Below are 21,037 nucleotides of genomic sequence, written 5' to 3'. Positions count from 1 at the left end.
ATATGTGGTTACGTTGACGCATGCATGAAAGAAGGGATCTTTGTGAGGCCCACGTAAATTTGGAAGTGTTTGTTGTTTCGTTAAGACTTGTATATTAAGACACCACCTCTTTCTTGTTGCTCCGCATTTTATTCTTGTGTATCATCAATTTCAGCAGAAACGCAGCGTCTGTTTTTATCTTGGCGGAAAAGGGAAGCGCTTCTCCTCCGGAAGTGCTTTCACGTAATCTTTCGGGCATTCTCTGTTTTTTTCTCGATCTACATTGTGCGTATTCATGTTCTTGTTCTTTTTGTGGGTTTTCTTTTTTTCTTTTTTTTTTGTTCCCTATGAATGTGTTTCAGCTGCATTAGCTTGTAATCGATGGATCTGTGGAATATGTTGAGTAATTTTTCTGAAGAATTGATTTTGGGGTCACAGTTTTGTGGCGTTTGCACAATGCTCTGAGCGGGTTCTTGTGTTTTTATGGTCATTGTTAGCTTGATTTTTGTTTGCATGTTGAATGGTATATTTTGATTAGTGAAAAGAATGCATTTTCCTGATGGATTGCCTCAACTTTCATTTCTTGAAATGGATTTTTAATTGTGGCAACACATCTTTAATTTGATTTTTTTAATGCCCACTTAGATTGAAGCCGACTCAAATATTCAAGATATTAAAATGCACAGCTAATTTTTAATGCGAGTTGTCGACATCCACTAGCCACGGGACGGCACTTGCTTGATAGAGTTGCCTTTTAAAATTGAGAAAAAAGAGGTTAAATTTTCTATGTATCCCTAAATATGTATGTTCTGCAGGTCCTTTGAAGCAAGTAGGATGGGAGCCGGAGGCCGCATGTGTGTTCCAGCAGCCAAAAATGAACAAAAGAAGAGCAACAGTGCCATCCAAAGAATGCCTTACTCGAAGCCTCCTTTCACTGTTGGTGACTTAAAGAAGGCCATCCCACCCCACTGCTTCCAAAGATCCCTCGTCCGCTCGTTTTCCTATGTCGTTTTCGACCTCCTTTTCGTGTGTCTGTTCTACTACATTGCCACCTCATACTTCCACCTCCTCCCACCATCTCTACGCTACGTTGCGTGGCCTGTTTATTGGATTGTTCAAGGGTGTGTTTCCACCGGTGTTTGGGTGATCGCTCATGAGTGTGGCCACCATGCTTTCAGCGATTACCAGTGGGTGGATGACACTGTTGGATTGGTCCTCCACTCGGCTCTTCTGGTCCCTTATTTCTCTTGGAAATACAGTCATCGTCGCCACCATTCGAACACGGGATCCATGGAGCGTGATGAGGTCTTCGTACCCAAGCCTAAGTCCAAATTGGGATGGTACTCTAAATACTTGAACAATCCACCAGCCAGGGTTGCGACTCTCCTCTTCACCCTCACCCTCGGTTGGCCTCTGTACTTGGCTTTCAACGTGTCGGGCAGGCCTTACAGTCGTTTTGCATGCCATTATGATCCCTATGGCCCGATATACAACGATCGAGAGCGACTTCAAATCTTCTTATCCGATGCTGGAGTTCTTGCCGCCGCATACGTGCTCTATCATGTAGCATTGGCAAAAGGGCTAACTTGGTTGATATGTGTTTATGGTGTACCTTTACTGATCGTCAATGGCTTCCTAGTCTTGATCACGTATTTGCAGCACACTCATCCGGCTTTGCCTCATTACGATTCTTCCGAGTGGGACTGGCTGAGGGGTGCATTGGCAACTGTTGATAGAGACTACGGTGTGCTGAATAAAATTTTCCACAACATCACGGACACGCATGTGGCTCACCACTTGTTCTCAACTATGCCACATTACCACGCAATGGAGGCCACAAAAGCGATAAAGCCGATCTTGAAACAGTATTATCAGTTCGATGGAACCTCCTTTTACAAGGCTATGTGGAGGGAGGCAAGGGAATGTGTGTATGTTGAGCCAGACGAGAATAGCAAGGTCAAGGGCGTTTTCTGGTACAAAAACAAGTTTTGAAAGCGGGATGTCTGCGTGTTTGGTATTATGTATCCGTGTTAGTTGTTAAGTGTTAGTCTTTAGTGTTTTCCTTGGAGAATGAGGAAGTCTTGCTGTAGTTTCCTCTGATAAAATACATCCCTTAGTCGGTGCGTTCTCTCCTAAGTAATGAGTTATCAGTTCAAGGTAATCTTGTTTGTACTTGTCCAAACCTTATAATTTACTAATGGTTGAGTCTTTTTGTGACATTTATGTTTGATTCATCACAACATTTAGAGTTTTGGTATAAATCCATTCAAAATTGTGCTATATAGTAATATGTTGCAACCTTTGATTTACTAAAAATGGATGATTCTTTTGAAACATAAATGATGATTCATTACAACAACTGAGAAATTGATGTTGATTCCTAAAAATAGGGAATATCCTAAAACTTCAATCGAAGGCGCGAATTTTTGCCATAAACTTGAATCTTTGTAAAGAAGCACGGCCTGAAAAGGGTACACAACTAAAGTACAAGAACTTTACTGTATCAGTTTTACTCTTTCTTCTACTTCCTCTTCCCGGAAATTATGGCACAAAGTTCCTTGGCCGTCCATGTAACCTCCGCCAGGTTTTGTACACAACTCCAAATCTCCTCTGCAATCATCATCAGCAGTATCCTGCATTCTGCAGCCACAAAAGAAGGTAACCCTGGAGTCCAAGACTGAATCATAATAGACGACTCTAGAGTCTTCATTAGACCAAAACGAAGTATAAAAAATGGAGCATGGGAATCTACAAGAAAATGGCAGACCTGGAAATTTACTGAAATTTAGCAGACATAATGAAGCAAGAATCTTGTGCTCGACCAGCTCCCCATGTTCCATACATTTTTTGAGTGGAGAGATGAGAGCTGAGAAAGCATAAAGTTGAAATTCTGTATCTGGCAACGAAGCAAGTGAAGAACTCAACCAGGCCACTGTTACCAAACACACTCGGACCAAATCCAAGTTCCCGAAATTCAAACATTTGGATACAGTCTCCAAGAACGGCTTATTCCCGTCCTCAAGCAGTGAAGCTGATAAACTCACTAGCCACTTCTCCCGCGCCTTTTCTTCTTCGCTGTCTTCGATCTGAGAATCAACCTTCGAAAATTTTGAATCGCTAAAATTCTGGTAAATTTAGGCAACCGATATTCAGATTTCAGAATATCATATATTTTGTTGGAAACACAAGGAAAAATGAAAAATGTACCGTTGTCACTCTTCCATCAAATGATATATCACAGGATTCGTCATCCGCAATATCCCAATCAGGACCATTGAGAAATCCAGCAAGTTTAAGGATCCAATCCTCTGTCATGAGTTTCGCAGATGAAGAGAAGCAGCCTCCAAGGACTAAAAGAGCTCTGGAACACTTCTTCTGGACTTTTTCATCAGTTAAGCTTTGTCCCAGAGCGACTGTCAGCACATCGACGGCCTCCTGTCTATATGCTTTATTCATTTGTGGTTGCGACTGCAAGCCCAAAAACAGTATCTTATCACAGCCTTACTTAAGACATTTCTAAGACTGATAGTTTGAAATCAAACCACTACAGTTTAAAACAACATCATCATTAAGAAATCGGATCCATTATAACACTCACCAGAAGATTCAACTGTAGAAGCAGAACAGCAACCATGGGTGTCTGTTCTAGTGTGCAGGTCTTGAGATGTATTAGCAAATCATCCATCGCATTTGCTAACTCTTCGTTGTTTACACCTTCTAAAAAAATTTGAGAATCCATCCTCCTATATAAAATATCATTTTTTATAAAATAGCTTAGATAAATCAAGTTTAATGCCATTGAATCCATAATATTTTAGTTTTGAGGACTGAAAGTACCTGTTCAAGCAAATAAGTTCAGTTAGCAGTAAAACTGCATCTGTTACTGTCTTCAACTGCTCACCGTGAAGTAGATCTAGCAGACTCGACTTGCTTATGTTTCTTGAAAGATAATTCCTGCATTCTTCATCAGCTTCAATACAACACAAAAATAATGGTATGATAAACGTCTTCTCCTTAGTGTTTCCACCATGAAATCTTTTAAGGAGAAACTGCAATCCCCCAAGAGATAAAACTCTTTTTGCTTTCTCTACTCTCTCCTTTCCACTTAAAACAACAAGAAGTTGCTCCAAGATACATATGATCATATCATCATTTGATATAAATGAATTTTCTGCAGAATTTGCAGCTACTTGAGAGACTTTAACCAAGATATGCTGAAAGTGGTCACTCTTCCAATTATCAATAACACGCTTCAAGATGAGATTGGTAGACGGTACAGCTTGAAATTGTAATGCTTTTCTGGTCACTGGACAAATAGTGGATCCTTTATTGAACCAGTCAATGATAGCTTCCCGTTCAAAACTTTGACCTGTCTCAAGGGTGACTGGATCTTCAAAAATAAGGCCAGTCAAGGGGCATACAAAATCATTGGGGATGCTTGCAAGAGAAGGTCTGTCTCTAAATTCTTGATGATTCTCCCCTTGTTCTGCATTGTTAGAAACAATACATAAGCAATGCTTACAAGTGGAACCTATGTTAACTTGAATCTATCTTCACTAACCTTGAACATTACTCTCAAACTTAATTTGCTGCATCAAGTAAAATATATAAATTAGCATAAGGAACTCATAAAATACATGTATTTGTGTTTGCAGTGGACAGAGTATCACCAAGGCTGTAGGGTGTGAATTTTTTTGATAACTCTGAGAATTTGTGCATCTTTCATCAGGATTTGCAACTCCTAATGAATTTTCTGAGAGTGTTTCATTGGCTACATATAGATCAACCTGTAAAGTTGGAAATTCGTGAGAGCTTGCTGTGTCCTATCAGAAGTAGTAAAGTCCTGAGGCGGCTTCATTAATTTACATAACAAACAAAGTGAATCTCAAACATTTAAAGGACATTAGGACCGATTTAAATACAAATGAGTATCGATCCTTTAATGCCTTGTGTGATAGATTATTAAAAGTGGAGCACATACAGGGAGAGATTCGCCGTCTGGTTCAAAGTCTTGATTTGTGCTGGTCAATGAATCATATAGTATCAGTTGCTTGTCTTCTGGGGCAGGACTATTTGAGCTTCTAGCACTTATTTCAAAGTTCTCCTCCTCATAAATTTCCAGTTCAAACCCCGGTTTATGTGCATGTCTAAATACTTCATCATAGAGTGTTTTACTGACCATTGGCTGAGGCGAGACATAGCTAGCAGGACTATTTGTGTGGCCATGCAAGCCTCCCTTTGGCATCAGTTGAACAGAGAAAGAAGGGATTTTGATCACGGGGAGTGAAGGTGCTTCAAGCCCCTCGGTTAGCCAATCCTTGTAGTACTTGGAAAATTGATGTGTTCCCCAATCCAATGTTTCAGTATAGAGTTTATCAAGAAGATTGAGATTTGATGAAACACGTGAATCTGCTAAAGAACGGGCTTCTTTATCATACCAGAGCTTCACATGTAAGAGATTTGGTAGAAAAACATGGTCCCATAAATCAGGTAACAAAGCTACTCGTGCCTGGAAAGGAGAATCACAGAACACTTGAAGAATATGTTTTGCTGTAATCTTGTCCTTTTTTTGTATCACATATATCACACTGAGATATAGATGAGCACAAGCTGACAATTTCAAATTCGGGATTCCAGACGTAAACCCATCTTTCAAATCATTGGAATTTAATCCAGTAATAACACTTAGCTGTAATGAAGCTTTTTTCAATTCTTTTACACTTGCACTTTCCTTCGCTGCCCTTTCCACTGTTTCTATCGCTTGTTCTAGATTTTCTGTGACTTTACTTTCAGCATTCAGGCCTTCTTCTAATCCAATAACATTGAGGGAAGCAAAACTATTGTGACGAAGGTATGTCCTGAAATCTTCGTCCTCAAGAAAACGTTTTATGTATCCACTCAAGATAGAAGTAATGGCTTTAACAGCGGCTTCATCAAGAGCCGGAGTATCAAGTGTCTCTTCAAGCTTTGGTTGTTTCATGCTCTTATTTTCGTCAAACGTTTTCTTAGAGGAGCTCGCGGGCTGGTTCATTAGTTTCCAATTGGTTGCATCAGTGTTTCCTCGATTGGGTAAGGAAGGAGGATGTTTGAAAGAGTTGGTCCTATTTTTCTTGTCCTCTTCTATATTCTTCCCAGAACGCTGCCTGTATCTCTCCCTTTCCTCATGTCTAGTAGAATTCCTACTCTCATTTTCCTCGTACCCATAAACTTTGTTCAAGTAAATATCTTTGTATGGGCTGTTATTTCCCACCTCAACTATCTCATATCCATGTGTCACCTCAGTTATCTCAGAAACTTGTGAATCTGCAGACGTCCTATCACTAAACCTCGCACCATCCCATGAATCTTGATGACCTCTTCTTTTGAGTCTCACATCATTTTTCCAAGCCTCAGATTCTGATTCTATCTTCGCCCTTCGGATGAAAGTATCCCTCGGCCTTCTGCCATTAAAACTGTCACTTGTTGAAGCTTCTCCTTTTGAGCTGTATCGAGGTATCTCAGATCGTGATCTCTCCACTTTTTTCACAGTAAGTGAAGAACTTGATTCGTGTCTAACTCGCAGAGGCACGCTCGGTCTTCCTTCAGATGTATAGGAAGTTCTTGAAACTATTTCTGATTTTCTCCTATGGAATCCTTCTTCGGCCAGAAGATCTTCGAGTGACATGGCCATATCAATAAAATTTATGGTTCCTGCATTTTAGGTTAAATCAATTGCTATCAAATGGAGATCCTGCCTCATGCCACGAATTTTTCAGCACTTTCCATGATTGAAATGTTGAAGCCAATGTTCCGTAATTTTCCTAAAACCCATTAAGGACTGACATATATGTGAAATCGGGAGGCTTAATTCCAAGTAAAAAAATAACAACAATTCTTGGAAAAACCATCAAGATTTCATAATCAACACCTCGTAGTCATTTGCAACTATTGTCAAAATTACAAAAAAAAAAAAAAAACACACACACGATTGAACAACAGATGAATACAAAAAACAGAACACTCAAGGTACCTTTAACCGCCTTCCTGTTCTTAAATATTCACAAATGCGAACCGACGTTATTCGGACACAGCCTGTTATAAAGGTAGAAATTCAAAGAATGATAAATCTCAAAGCCCGCTAAAAGATATTAGGATTCTGAAACTTGCAAGTCCTAAAAAAAGTCTTGTACAAACCCAAAACTTTGCACAAGAGGACTACTTCAAGAAAATCAAATACATATTTTCCCGATCTCAAGAACTCACAGGAAAGAACAACACAAACAGAACACCCCGGTTACCTTTGATCCTCTTCTTGTTCTTAAAAATTCATTCAACAAAACCGAGAGCCCAGGAAACATCCCTTTTCCTGCAAGAATTGATCAAGGTGGAAATTCCATCACTATATCCAAAGGGGTGTGTAAGTTTATTGGAAACAAAAGAATGATTAAGATACCGTAATAACAAACAGAATTCATTGGTGGATATTTAATTTATTATTTACAAGGAACGAAGCAAAAGAAAAAAAAAACACAAAAAAGACTGTGCAAGATGAAGATGGATGGGATGATGTTCGGAAAGAACGGAAGAGAGACAAATGGAAAGTGACAATTGAGCGACTATTATCGTAACTTTGTTTTATGTGAAAAATATTGAGTGTTCGTTGTTTTCTTGCAGTGCAGGCCATACAAGATTTCAAACCGTTCCAACTGCCGCCCTGTTTAGTGGGTTTTGAGTATAATTTATTTGAGGTGTTTTACGACCAAATCGTGGAAGAAGTGCCCGAGTAAACTTCAAGACAAGCTTATATTGCGATTTAGAACAATTTGCGCATGTGGGGCCCAGATTTGATACGATTAATACATTTTATTTTCAACATTCAAAATAACAGACTTATCATTAAATAACAACAATTCAAAGCAAATTTAAATATAATTATATAGAAGATTTTTAATGCACAGGACAATCATTCTGACTTGTACCAACCCATCTTTTTTTTTTGTTAACGAAAGGATTCTATTAAAATAGGTAAAAAGATTAATTATACGACGATACTGGACATTCCTAAGACTACATTGAACCTCCACATACGCGCACACACAATAAGTAAACAACACATACTCCCATACATTCCTATTTAAACAAATACTAGCGATACAACGAAAGCACAATATCTTTATCTTCTTAATCATTGCATCAACATCAGGATTTCTCATTTTCAAATATTGTTCTATTTCTTGCATTCCAAAGTAGCTAAATAGTGACAGTCAGAGCAATATGTCACATCTTGTTAATAATTGATTTATCAGCGAATGAAAGCATTACAGAAATATGTTTTAGTTCACCTAGATTGGTAGTTCTTTACCTTTGTACAATGAGAAACTACAGAAACAAGAAAGGAACAGGTTTTTCCCTGACCTAATCTCAGTTGAGACGAGGATACTCTGACCTATCAATGCATCTGGGATGGCTTGTATTTGTACAGGCGTTGGCATTTCGTCGTCGCCTACGGCTTCTAAGTTCAGCAGGAGCTTCTGAGGAAGATCACAAGAACGAAAAGACAAAACAGGTTCTGGGATCTAATCTCCACGTACAAAAATTTCAAAGTGTTTTTTCCTGAGCAGCTCGGTATGGTCATTAGTGAGACATTGAGGTCTGGACTTACTATTCCCATCCTGAACATAGTAGCACTCATCGGTTCCTGGCAGTTTCACCGAAGGTGGTTGAGAGGGTAAACGCCGTGACTTTTCTACCCTGCTGAGAAGAGTCCTTACACTCAAGATTGCAAATATCATCATCAGTTTCATCACATATGTATTCATCATGTCGCCTGCATATAACACACCGAGGTTCCCAGCCATGGTAAAGCTTCTCTTTGAACCCAACGTCTCTCTTTCACCTCATGCCCAGGCAGTAAACAAAGATTACAGGGATAAAAGTGAGCCAATGAATCAACAACTCAAATAGACCAGTAGCATTATTCAACAACCCGCATAACAAATCTATACATCAGCATAGCTCAAAACTTTAGATATCAAGAACATAAGCACACTGACCACCAATGGAAAACCAAATACTATGACCATTGTCACAGCAGTGAAAAGCTTAAACCAAGAGGGGACCTTTTCTCTTTTCTTAGTAAAAGGCGAAAGAGCAGTTAGCTTTGTGAACTGCATGCAAACGGCCCCTCAAAAATAAACATTCGGAATTTCATTAAAAACAAGCAATGAAAAGTATGGTATTACCACGTAATTTTTCTTATTTTTTTTTTTCAGGATGAAAAAGAACCCATCAACTTCCGAGCAAAATTTAGGATGCAGTCAGCCAAAGATTGTCACACAGATCACCCATTTCTCCATTTCACAACGATTTCATGTATAATGAACAAAAGCGATAATCTTTGTTTACTGAAACTCCAGAAGTCGGAAGCGCGCACTAACGAAAAACCCCGGAAATTAATCTATCGAGCATCGCGTGAGTAATCATCACTCATGAGTTAAAAACAATAGACGGCAGTTCATGCGCCGATTAATCCAATTCAATCTCTTCCATATTCATATCTGAAGTTTACACGATTCTTTTCTGGGTTCTTCGAATTTTCAATTCGGACTCGGAAGCTGGAGAGGTTCTAGAAAATTTATGGGCAAAAAGGAAAAATAAATGGAGATGCGGGGTATCGATCCCCGTACCTCTCGCATGCTAAGCGAGCGCTCTACCATCTGAGCTACATCCCCATGTCGCTTATTTATATATTTGTAATATATTAAGAAAAGTACATTCCATTTTTCCCCGTTGTGTTTCACCAAAGTGACCCTTCTTTCACTTACTTTTGCCCAATGTGAATTAGCTTTATCTTATATGCTCCGTGGCTCAAACACCATCCACAAGCTAATTATTGATGGTAAAATCTTGTGTGAGACGGTCTCACGGGTGTTATTTGTGATACAGATATCTTATTTGGGTCATCAATGAAAAAATATTATTTTTTATGCTAAGAGTATTACTTTTTATTGTGAATATGGCTAGGTTTACTCGTCTCACATATTAGAATTTGTGAGACGGTCTCACATGAAACCCACTCTTTATTTATAGTATTGTTTTTGAGCTGTTGAATAAAAAGACAAATCAACAAAATCATTGATTTACTTCCCTACAATCAAGAAACAAATTTCCCAATAAAGAAAATCGAGCATGATTTTAAACTTATAAGCTCAACTCAAATCACAACTAATTTTTATGACATTGAATCGAAAGGTTTTTAATGTAGTTATGTGTTCTAATCATTGTCCTTTTAAACCATTCAAAAAAAACATAAATTTACAAATTCTCCAAGTTGATAGTTTTGGGAGTTTTTTGTGTGATGTTGTTTTGCCATCTTCCATACCTCCACTGATAAATGCTCATTTGTTCAAAGAAAAACGAGTTTGTGAGTCCCTGATAAACAATCTGTATTCTCAACATTTTTTGCTTTTACACATTTATACGTATGTAGCGGAAATCTAAAAACTATCCAGTTACATATATCAGCATCATTTTTACTATAAAAGAGATAAAAGAAAAAGAAATCCGCGCAACATAATTTTTTCTAGTCGCCAACGGCAGGTCCTTGAGCTCTCGATCAGGTCCGACCCTTGATTGTTTCAAATATATTAGTGTTTCTTTACTCTCTTTTTCCACAAAATTCCATCATAAGAAACCTTTCTCACTTTACACTTGACAAATAGAAGAAAAAAACCAGCGAAATTTCTCAACAACAAAATAGAACTGGCTGCAAAAAAACTCCGTAGAAATATGTTCAAGCTTTGCAATGAAACACAATGAAGAATAGTTTCATCCACATGGTCCAGTTTTGTATGGTTCTAGGACAAAGCAATATGATGGTTGGAGGAAGAATGACTTATAAATCAACCTGCATATCGAACAACAAAAGTACCATCAGCTTCACCAATGTCAACTAACAATACGCTTTGGTTCAGAAAACATGGAAAGTTTCATGAAGGCCATGAAATCAAAGATACAAAAGATCAGAGATATTGATAACCAAAAATGCCACTAAGGAGTGTCTGTACAACCATTACAATGATATGGTAGCCAAGATACTGGAGGCACTCAGGTCAGCGTCTCAGCGATCATGCCAAGCAATTGATGATGCCAAGAAAATGGTTGTTGACACTTTTAAGGCATATAAGAACTAAGAAGCTTCTTGCAGGATACTAGGGGAGGGAACCACTAATTGTGATATAATAAAGAATCAATAAGCAAGAGAGCTGATAAAAACGAGACATGAATCCAGAAATAAAATTGCATCTGAAAATGATCATATAAAACATGTCATGGTAGTCAAAATGTATGAGGCACTACATTTTTAGGGATCGGCAATTAGCGGGTTATTAATCAAAGCAAGTGCGGAAATACTGAGTCAAGATGCAAAAGACCAGATTAGGAAAAGAACACCAATGCAAGCAGCAGAATAAAAAAAACTGAACACAATTTGATCAGCTTTAAATATCAAAATTGATGATATTATGCTCCGAGTAGTTGCCACCAAGGTTTCAACAATCACAAAACCATGCTTCACAACAACACTGAGCATTCAAATCTACATGAACAGAAAATACATTCTTAGTTAGCAAGGAAATGCCACGATCAAAGAACTTCTAGCACGTACCATTAAGTTTCGAGACTCCAAGTATACACTTAATGTATTGAATGGATGAAGCAAAACAAGGATCATCAATATCTTGAAGAAAAAAATGCTTAGAACATACCTGACAACAAAAAATACATACCATCAGGCATCCATCATCAAAGTGTCCCCTTCCTCATCTTGCGTGTCGTCAAAACCTAAACCATTTCTTATCCCAACATTCAAACTCAAAACCAGTCTACCAGAGTTGCAGCGGCACTTGCACCAAATCTCTGCATCCCTGTATCCATGCTCAGCATTCGCTCCCCTCGTGGAGATAAATGCAGAGGAAAAACTGCGTCATGATCTGCTGCCAATTGGGTTGGGTGCTCTTCCTGGTGGGGTTCCATCGGTAAATTGAACCGGCACAACGGGCAAGTGTAATTACGTTTAAGCCACTCTGCTATGCAACCCTTGTGGAAGTAATGCTCGCAAGGTAATTCATTAACCGGTGTATCGATGTTTGGATTAATCTCAAAATCTTCCAAACAAATTGAGCACGAGTGAAGGGACGGAGTTGAATTTGGGAGGAATATTTTCATCGGAAAGGAATTGACGAAGGATCTCAAAGCCGGTGTAGATGTGTAAAAATTCGAGGAGTTAAAGGAGAGAAGCGAACTATCGGAATCATACTCATAATCGGAGTCTGAGTCATCAGAGGTGTAGTAAGGTGAGACGCTTGAGCCAAGCGTTGCACGGTTAAATTCTTAATAAAAATATGGTTTTGTATGCTCAAAATTTATCGCAAGTGTACGATATCAAGTAATAATATAATGTATGTGAGTATGAGTATCGTTCCACTGAAAACTGTATTTGAAAATTATTATTTTCAGTTATTAAATCTTTAGCAACGAAAATTGATTGATTGTTTTATTACTACTCTAATCAAATTAACATGCAACTAAAACTATTCAAAATCAAGTAATGAAATATAATGTCTAAAATGGTTGAGTTAAATTCCATAAGAAATGAATTTATTGGGAATATCGGTTCACCTACCCCTCGTTAATTTATTAATTCGTTTGATATTGATTTTATGCTTCCGACAGGATTTTCTATTCAATTGAACACACTCTCTCGAGCTATGCCAAATTAATCTTACTCAATGAAGTAATTAAATGTCTTTAATTATTTATCAAGAGTGAATTGCATGTCGATTTATGAAATCCCCTAGTTTTCGACCCTCGAGACTATGACTATCGGCGCGTATCCAATTTCATATGTCTATGTAAATTGTAGATCCACGGATTATACTACTCGTTCCTATCACAAGTTATTCTCTCGAACTCACTCGCAATATAAAAACGTTATTAAAGTTAGCTACGCTCTAACAACACGATAAAACAATAGTATAATCAAGAACAAATCAGAAATCGAGGTGTAAATTAAGTATATCAAAGTTTGGGGTAGGATCCCCTAAAATCCCAACAAATAATAAAAAGTTAGCTACTAGAATTCATATTGAAAATAAACACAACAATGTTTAAAAGATGAAAACTAAATTAGAAATACTAGAATTGACGAAAGAAGCGAAGAACGGTACCTGGAAATCCTCGAATCTTCGATCCAAGCGCAAAAGTCTCACCTAAGCATATGGCGGCTCTGAATAGTGATCAAGAATGACTGATTTCGTGCCTCCACACCCTACCATATCATCCGCCTTCAGAAAATAAGGAATGGAATCGTCCAGAATTTTTTCCAAAATTACAAGCGCGCCCCGAAGGACATAAGTTTCCTCCCGGGCGGATGGTCTTCGCAAATTCAGCACTTCAATTTTCCTTTAACGCGCCCGGGCGGACATAAGTTTCCGCCCGGTCCGCCCGGGCGGATGGTGTCCGCAAAAGAAGATTTTTTCACAGCTCTCAGGCGCCCGGGCGGACATTAATGTGCGCCCGGGTGGAGGTCCTTCGCAAAAATTCTCTTTTTTTTCATTTTTGCACGAATCTCCTGTATTTTCACACCGAGACACATGATTAATAATAAAACATAATATAAACTAAAATGTGACAAAATGCATGTAATTTGAAGATAAATGCAACACAACGAAACAAAACATGACATGAAAAACAAGTAAAATCCACCTATATCAGTGGAGGTGGCGGGGTTGGTGCAATCGACGGCGATGGAGAGACTGTGTGGTGTGGGAGGAGGTGGCGGTGATGGTACCGAGGGCAGCGGAAGGATGACGGGGAAAGAGAGTTTGCGGAGCCACCATGGTAAACGTGGAATGAGTGGCTGTAGTTGTAGCACCGTACGAGCGGCGATTTGTCCTGGCGGATACAGTGATGGAGAAAGGGTGGTAAAGGGTGACGGGATCCGTCGATGTTGACATGATGGTATTCGAGGGATAATTATATTATTAGTCTTAGGCACAACTTGTAGGATGAGATTAATAGTTGAAAGATAAAATAAGGGATAACAAACTTGAGGGTAGTGCCTACATAGATAGGATGGATGGCCAAGATTTTCTCATACATATATAGGACCCATTTTTTTTTTTTTGAAATTTTATGTGTGGCAAGATCTTACCGTTGAAATGAAGTGAGGGTAGTGCCCACATAGGTAGAACATAAACCTTTGTTTGGTACTATTTTTCCCCTCAGGATAAACACAACTACATTATTTAATTTCCCAATTTTACCCCTTTAACCGTACATAGCAGGCTCCTTCTTTTTTACCCCAAGTGCAGATCTCCGTAACTATTCTCTCACTCAACGCTTGTCCTTGCCATTTCTTAGATCCCACATATGATGTAGAACCAAAGTAGATCTGTGAAAGAAAGGTAAGGAACTGGGTTACAAATAAATCTTATGCCATTTTTTTTATAAGTTCACGATCTGGTGTAAATGTGAAGAAGGAAATCTTTTCAGTTTTCATGTTTGTTCAGTAATTTTGATTCTTTAGTTTTCAGTGAAAGAAACTTTTGCAGGTTCGTTGAACGTTGATTTGTCATTGTACACCACACAATGTTATTTTGGAGGAGAAAACAAAGGCATCAACGGCATAGTCGGTGTGAAAGTATATGAGATGTGAATTTTTTCTGTGTTCGAATACTATATTTTTGTGTGCGCGTTAAGGATCGGAGTACATTACTTCTTGTTGAAATGTGATACTTCTTAACTTATTTAACTCCATCCATTTTTTTAATCTGAGTAAAGTATTCTGTACGCACATATTTCGTTTAAAAATTTAAGTACATATTCTCTTGAATGCAGAACAAAACATACGTCGTGTTCGTGGGAAGGAAGCCCGGAGTGTACGATAGATGGCATGAGACAAGCGCACAAGTTTATCGTTTTCCTGGTGCTTGTTACAAAGGTTACGAAAGTAGAGAAGCTGTCGTGGAAGCCTTTAATTGTTCCTTGAAACAACCAGTTGAGGTTCCAAATTTTAATGAGTCCAGTAGCTCAACTTCTACTACAACTGAACAATGTGCGCAGACAACAAGTCAAAGTAAGAAATTAGTTGAGTTATTGAAGGAAGTGTCTGATTTAGTTCGTGAGAATCGCAACGTTGGTATGAAAATGGAGAAGTTGTCCGATGAGATTGGAACTTTATTGGAGGATTTGGAAATTAATTATGTGCCATATATAATTATTTAACACCAGGCTTCGTTCGTATGTTATAAATTATTGTTTCAATGTTCATGGTAGTCTTCAAATGACCTATTGCATACAAAAGTTTGAAATAACATATATGTCAAAGTGTTGCCTGCTGCACCTTCTTCTCTGCAAGTCGAAAAACCACAACTCATTGTGTCACACATAGTTCTTTGATGCAGGTATGTTAATTTCGTTCCTCGTCCATTCAAATTGTCAATTTATCACGCTTCTCTTTAACTCGAATTTGTTGTGTAAAGGATTTATTGGTGGTTGTTTCTTAATTTCAGGTTGACAAAACATTAACTTATGTTCTTTACTTATGAAGTTTCTCGGTACGTCATTTCTTTACTTATAATTTTATGTTGATAAAGTGTGTGCTTCTCTTAAGTACTCTTGTTCCAAAAATTTAATTAGATGTACTATTTTTTTAGTTAACGTAAGTTAAGAAATTGTATTTATTGTTTCGTGTTTTAGTGTATTTATTTTTGGTACATTTTTTGTTTAAACATATTTGGTAGTTTTTGACCTAGTACAGATTTGCATCAATACAATATCTAGGAACTGCAGGTCATTGGATACAAGTAGTTGGAGATGTGAAGTCATTAAATTATTGTTGTTATAAATATGAAGGATGCTTGATATGATACTATAGAAAACTCCACATTTTACGGTGCTTCTTTCTGTGGTACACAATGACATTATGTTGTGAAAATGCCTCTGAAGAAATTGTGACCAAAAAGTATCATGTACCTGTCATTGATCTCATATCTGACGATGAAAATTTTAAGTGCAGTGAAAATGAAGTAGCTGGTAGTGAAGTGAAGTACTTAGCTGTTGATCAACTTCAAGTTGTTTGTAAAAACACTAGGAAGAAGCAGAAGTTGTTTCACACAGCTTCCGTCCATGAGTGTCATGCTCCGCACACGAATAAAGCACTGAATTTTTGAATTTTGGTGTCAACATCGAGTCCAAGGCAAACCACCTCAAATCCCACGACCAAAGATCAAAGAAGGTTGTTGTTGTTGTTGAGTTGTCATCAGATAACTCCAGTGCTTATTGTTTATGACAGTAGTATGTGCAGTTATGTCACCAGCCTTTTGTTCTCTTGACCGAGTACATTACAATCTGATTATCTACTATTTATTTTGGATCAATGTATGTACAACTGTGTACTCGATTCTCCATTTTGCACACATGATATGTAATGTGTTTTGCATGTTGATGTATGTAAAATGGTTGTATCATGCTCCAATGTGGAAGTCTTTATTACGTGCAGTGTAATTGTATGTAAATAACCAATGGTAATGGTAATTGACTTGTGTTTTTGTTGTACGAGACATTTGTAAATTTACAACCGCAAATATGTTCTATTGTTTTATCTGTTATTCGAATTACATTACTGAATGATGAAATATTTTTAAGATTATTTACTGTAAGTTACAAAAATTTCAAGTATGTATTAAAAAGTGTATCAAAAACTCTATTAAACAATCTGAAATTTCCAATTGCAAATTACGAATTTGTACCATGAAAAAAGCTGTACAAAGTAAGCAAACCTTATTTGCAAATGCACAAGGGTATGAGATAGAAGTCACTGAAATTGCATTAGTCTGTGTAACAAAATAGTACATACAAAAAAAAACAAAAATGGTTTTAAATGACTCATTTTTAGTGCAACACAAATGCAAGCACTTTTCAAAATACGAAATTACAACATCCATTTCATCCACAATTACAGATAACTAAGTAATGGTTGCTCACCAACTGCTTTTCAAAATACGAGATTACAACACCCATTTCATCCACAATTACAGATAACTAAGTAATGGTTGCTCACCAACTGTAGAACCATTGCTCCAAATTAACAGATTACAACATCCCTTTCAACCAACAGTACCAAAAACTAAGTTATGGCTCATCACCAAATCAAAAACCATTGTTCCAAAACAAACTTAAATCTGTAACCATTACTCACCACACAACAACCTCTTAACCAAGAAAATCCTTCCACGGTCGCCAAGTCTTTTGAATAGTGCCAAGTCGTTATGGTTGTTGAATAACAACTAAGCTGCAGCAACTTGTTCATCTTCTGAAAGGTAGGTAAGACCCTGCAATGACTCCAAAACCGTATCTTGAACATCGGAAAGTTTGTCGTCGGCGGAAAATTCCTTGATCAATTGTGACGTCGTTTCTTTCGTTATGTGAGCGAGGTTGTTGATTGCTTGGACTATTGATTCATCATGCTCACTTATGTGCTTCTTTTTCTTATTTTTAGAAGATGTACCTGCATTTGTTTTAGAAGTTGGCGTATGCGTTTCAGATATTGAATCATCAACACCATCGAACGGGATATATGTACGAGTCTCGCCGATGAACTCTCCGTTGGGAACTTCTTCACCAAGGTTAAGAACTTGTTGTAAAGCATTCTCAAAAGTCGTTGAATGCTCTCCAGTAGCTCGATCGTTTCCGAAGATTTCAGCCCAATAATTGAAATGCGTCCACTGCTTATGCCGCATTGCTCTAAAACTTGGGTCATGCTGCATCAATCATGAAGGGAAGGAGTAATCGGTACACTTGTTTAAATTCAGGTCAAAGTACGGGACAATACACACCTTCACAATTGATTCCCAAGTCTTGTCTGTAGCATCGATCGTGTTATCAGTATCATTCCAACCGACTCCACTCTTGGATAACGACGTCACCAAACTACTATATGTTATCTTCCACACATGTATTCTTGAATTTATATGAGGCTTCCCACGTATATTTGTTCCTGGTATTGTCGTCTGCATTGCATTCTCCAACAAAGTCAAGTAACCTGCTTTAAAACCATTCTCACTTTTCCAGCCATTTGTCATACCTTCTTTCAGTGACTACACATCTTCTTCACAGCCACTCCAACTTCGCCGTGTCTTGTCTGGTTTCTTGCACCTCGCAGTGCCGCTACCAAAAGTTGCTACACTATCCATGATTAGACGAAAGCTGTGTGGAGTAATCCTGTCACGAAATAAACATTATATAAGTACATGTAGTAGTAGTGGTCATTGAAATAATTTCGAATGTTACAAAATAGAGCCTAAATTATGACATTAATAACTGTTGCACATTCAATGTGCTGGAAACAAAGTTCTGGAAATCACACTGCTGACTATGAAAAAAATTACAACAGCACATTTAGATACAGTATATAACGATGTGCAACTCCATACACAAAATGATTACAATAAAAAGGCGCTAATTGTAGGTGTTCCACATGGACATTGCACACTGATCTCGCCAATTAACCCAATCGTTCGCCGACTCAAAACTGCTTATGTACTTATTATGTGTATCATGAATGGGACTGCCAACTTCTTCTTCGTGTTCCTCTAAAGGATCATCGGGCATTTGATTATGGATGAATTATGTAATAGAATGCAAGCAAGAATTATTTGGTTTTGAACATGCAAGGGGTAGAATGAAGGACTTCTAAGGATAGCACATCTCTTTTTCAACAAACCAAATGCTTTTTCAATAATGTTTCTTGCTTGTGAATGCCTCCAATTGAATAACTCCTTGTGATCTTGTGGTGCGGATGCACGATTCCCCCAAGCATTCCAATGATATCTTACTCGTCTGTACGGAGTCAAGAAACCCTCCACATTAGTGTATCCATTGTCACAAAGATAATAACAACCTGCACAATGACTAAGTATGAATGAAGTAGAGACTCATGAAAAACTGTTAATGGTGAAATAAAAAATTTTGCATAGCTAAACGATAAAAACATGTAGACAAGAAATTTATTCATAGATAACCTCTTGGAACCTTAAATGCATCATGCAGAGTTAATGCATCTATTAAAACTCTGGCATCAGCAGCAGATCCCTCCCAACCAGTAAGAGCAATAAAGTTCATATTTCGATCACAAACCCCTAACATGTTAACCGCAATAGTTCATTTTCTGGTTCTATATTTCGCTTTGTCTCTGGCACGAACGTGTACGCCGATATGAGTGCCATCTAATGCACCTAGAAAACCCTTTAAAAAATATGATACGAGATAAATAAGAGTTAACCAATACTTACTTTAACTCAAACATATTTTATCGACAATATAACAACCCAAACAATTTTCGAACAAAATAATACCTCAAAACATTTCCAAGGATCGCTGTCACATGTCTCATCCACAGGGGTAGGCTTCACAAGAAGTAACGCATACAACTTTAACAACGGACGCATAACTTCATGAAAATGTGCGCTGACTGTCTACTACGCATATAATCGTGACTGGTTACTCGATTTTTTTATGGTATGCCAATATAGACAAAAACATTGTCCTCCTATGTGCATTAAAAGATAGCACAACCTTACAAATGCATTTCAATTCATTCTCAAGTTCAACACACATTGAACATCACCCGCATCAATAATCATATTCAAATGACTAAATTGAGCATTGATTCTTTGTGTCATGATGTACGAAACAGGTGTATTACGAGTGGCATGATGTCGACGGGCAACCATTCTCGGACGTGGTCAGATTAAAAGACACAACATCAATAAATTTCTAACCAACAGTTGTTGTACCATTACAACCAGTAGAAGGTTTTTACGTTTCATGTCCATCTTGTCACACTCAACAAATGACAACATATTCAAATTTAGTCGCACAAAAGAGAAATATGAAGAAAACATGAATAAAACCACAGTTACTCAAGGGAAAGCGTGTTTGCCAACTATGGACTTTGAGGGATATGAGGAATCATATGCATTCGATTACAATTGAACAAAAGTAAATTATGCATTACAATTTATCAAAAAAAAATTATGAAAATCACAATGAAGAAGTAAGAAATTAAAAAAAAAACAGTAGAGGAGTAATGCTCTGTTGCCGTCCTTTACGTCGTGCCTTCAACAATCTCTTTAACTAATGTATTATCAGATAAAACTTTTAATCTACGATTGAAGAATGAAATGTTTGATTGCGCTTAACAGTCGCTGACAGAGTTCAATAGTTAGAGCACAACTTGAAGAAAATGTGAGCTCGCAACATTTTGTTTCCAAATAAGTCCAAAGGTAATTAACTTGTAACAAATAAAAAAAATTCGTCGAGAAGTTAAGAATATTTTCTTCAATACAAAATTTACTTGGTAATAGTAACGAATTCAAAGAGAGTTTGCAAGGTGGAAGTGGACTTCAATGGACATTCTGTCATAAACCTCATCCAACGACGACGGCGGCCATTTTCAGTACAAGAGAACAAATGTGTAAGAAATGGGAAGTTTCGTTTAAAGTATGGCGAAGGGTATTTTTGGAAAAGAAAGAAGTTGTCTATCGTACTGTGGAAATGAGGACAGAGAATACATTCTTCAATTTGGGATTTAATTCTTGCTTTTTCACGGTTGAACAGTGCACATTTCTTGGCCCATGGTTACTAGTGGTTGAGTTAAAAACGTACCAAACACTTGACTAAAAGTGTAATCCTACCCTAATCCCAAGTACCAAACGTGGCCTTATTGATAAATTGTTGCATGTAATAGATGATTTCTTTTGTGACACGATGATTTCTTTAAAAATGTTTATTTTTTTTTTTTGCTATGTTCCCTTTAGTTCATGAAAATTACAAAAAAAAAAATATCTATTCTCTTTTATAATTTATAACATGTTATCAATTGTAACCAATTGAATATTAAAATAAAATTTTCATATTAATGCTTATGAACCAGCAAATGATAGTTATCTCAAGTCTTTAAGTCGATCATTCATCTCAAGAATTAAAGAGAGAGATATCAATCTTATATCTTAAACCG

The 21,037-nt window shown here is 37.5% G+C and overlaps 3 protein-coding genes and 1 non-coding gene across 12 annotated transcripts; 1 reads left to right on the top strand and 3 right to left on the bottom strand.

Annotated features, from left to right (window-relative positions):
* Positions 1-113: 113 nt before the first annotated feature.
* Positions 114-2,198, top strand: LOC140810897 (delta(12)-acyl-lipid-desaturase-like). 3 transcript variants are annotated; one of them, XM_073168811.1, is made up of 2 exons: positions 114-234; positions 795-2,198. In XM_073168811.1, the coding sequence occupies exon 2, from the start codon at positions 814-816 to the stop codon at positions 1,969-1,971; it is 1,158 nt and encodes a 385-aa protein (XP_073024912.1). In that variant the 5' UTR covers positions 114-234; positions 795-813; the 3' UTR covers positions 1,972-2,198. The 3 variants fall into 3 exon arrangements, with proteins under 3 accessions (XP_073024912.1, XP_073024914.1, XP_073024915.1); XM_073168813.1 differs by having other exon boundaries at positions 135-264; XM_073168814.1 differs by having other exon boundaries at positions 198-222.
* On the bottom strand, positions 1,948-9,561 carry LOC140810895 (putative E3 ubiquitin-protein ligase LIN-1). 7 transcript variants are annotated; one of them, XM_073168806.1, is made up of 11 exons: positions 8,374-9,561; positions 7,257-7,324; positions 6,989-7,050; positions 4,961-6,669; positions 4,650-4,766; positions 4,541-4,568; positions 3,817-4,465; positions 3,578-3,722; positions 3,187-3,447; positions 2,747-3,104; positions 1,948-2,619 (listed from the first exon to the last, which is right to left on the bottom strand). In XM_073168806.1, the coding sequence occupies exons 4-11, from the start codon at positions 6,647-6,649 to the stop codon at positions 2,501-2,503; spliced, it is 3,366 nt and encodes a 1,121-aa protein (XP_073024907.1). In that variant the 5' UTR covers positions 6,650-6,669; positions 6,989-7,050; positions 7,257-7,324; positions 8,374-9,561; the 3' UTR covers positions 1,948-2,500. The 7 variants fall into 7 exon arrangements, with proteins under 7 accessions (XP_073024907.1, XP_073024906.1, XP_073024908.1 ...); XM_073168805.1 differs by lacking the exon at positions 8,374-9,561 and adding an exon at positions 7,412-7,686; XM_073168807.1 differs by lacking the exons at positions 6,989-7,050; positions 8,374-9,561 and adding an exon at positions 7,412-7,686.
* A 55-nt stretch (positions 9,562-9,616) lies between these two features.
* On the bottom strand, positions 9,617-9,689 carry TRNAA-AGC (transfer RNA alanine (anticodon AGC)). The gene has a single exon. It is a non-coding gene; the product is annotated as a tRNA-Ala (tRNA).
* Positions 9,690-17,132: 7,443 nt separating this feature from the next.
* LOC140810412 (uncharacterized) lies at positions 17,133-18,101 on the bottom strand. The gene is made up of 2 exons (XM_073168277.1): positions 17,856-18,101; positions 17,133-17,780 (listed from the first exon to the last, which is right to left on the bottom strand). Exons 1-2 carry the CDS (start codon positions 18,099-18,101, stop codon positions 17,307-17,309), a joined length of 720 nt encoding a protein of 239 aa, XP_073024378.1. The 3' UTR covers positions 17,133-17,306.
* Between the last annotated feature and the right edge of the window lie 2,936 nt (positions 18,102-21,037).

The sequence above is a fragment of the Primulina eburnea genome, chromosome 13 (assembly GCF_022965805.1).
Source record: "Primulina eburnea isolate SZY01 chromosome 13, ASM2296580v1, whole genome shotgun sequence".
NCBI classification, from domain to species: Eukaryota; Viridiplantae; Streptophyta; class Magnoliopsida; order Lamiales; family Gesneriaceae; genus Primulina; species Primulina eburnea.
This window is presented reverse-complemented; position numbering and strand designations above follow the sequence as displayed.

Excerpts from the sequence above, each read along its gene's own strand:
- LOC140810897 (XM_073168811.1), top strand. The coding sequence starts at position 814 with ATGGGAGCCGGAGGCCGCATGTGTGTTCCAGCAGCCAAAAATGAACAA.
- LOC140810895 (XM_073168806.1), bottom strand. The coding sequence starts at position 6,649 with ATGGCCATGTCACTCGAAGATCTTCTGGCCGAAGAAGGATTCCATAGG. Across the intron at positions 4,466-4,540 it reads GTTTGAGAGTAATGTTCAAG|AACAAGGGGAGAATCATCAA; the intron begins GTTAGTGAAGAT and ends CTAACAATGCAG. Across the intron at positions 3,448-3,577 it reads TTCTACAGTTGAATCTTCTG|TCGCAACCACAAATGAATAA; the intron begins GTGAGTGTTATA and ends TTGGGCTTGCAG.
- LOC140810412 (XM_073168277.1), bottom strand. The coding sequence starts at position 18,101 with ATGACAAATGGCTGGAAAAGTGAGAATGGTTTTAAAGCAGGTTACTTG. Across the intron at positions 17,781-17,855 it reads CTTGGGAATCAATTGTGAAG|CATGACCCAAGTTTTAGAGC; the intron begins GTGTGTATTGTC and ends TGATTGATGCAG.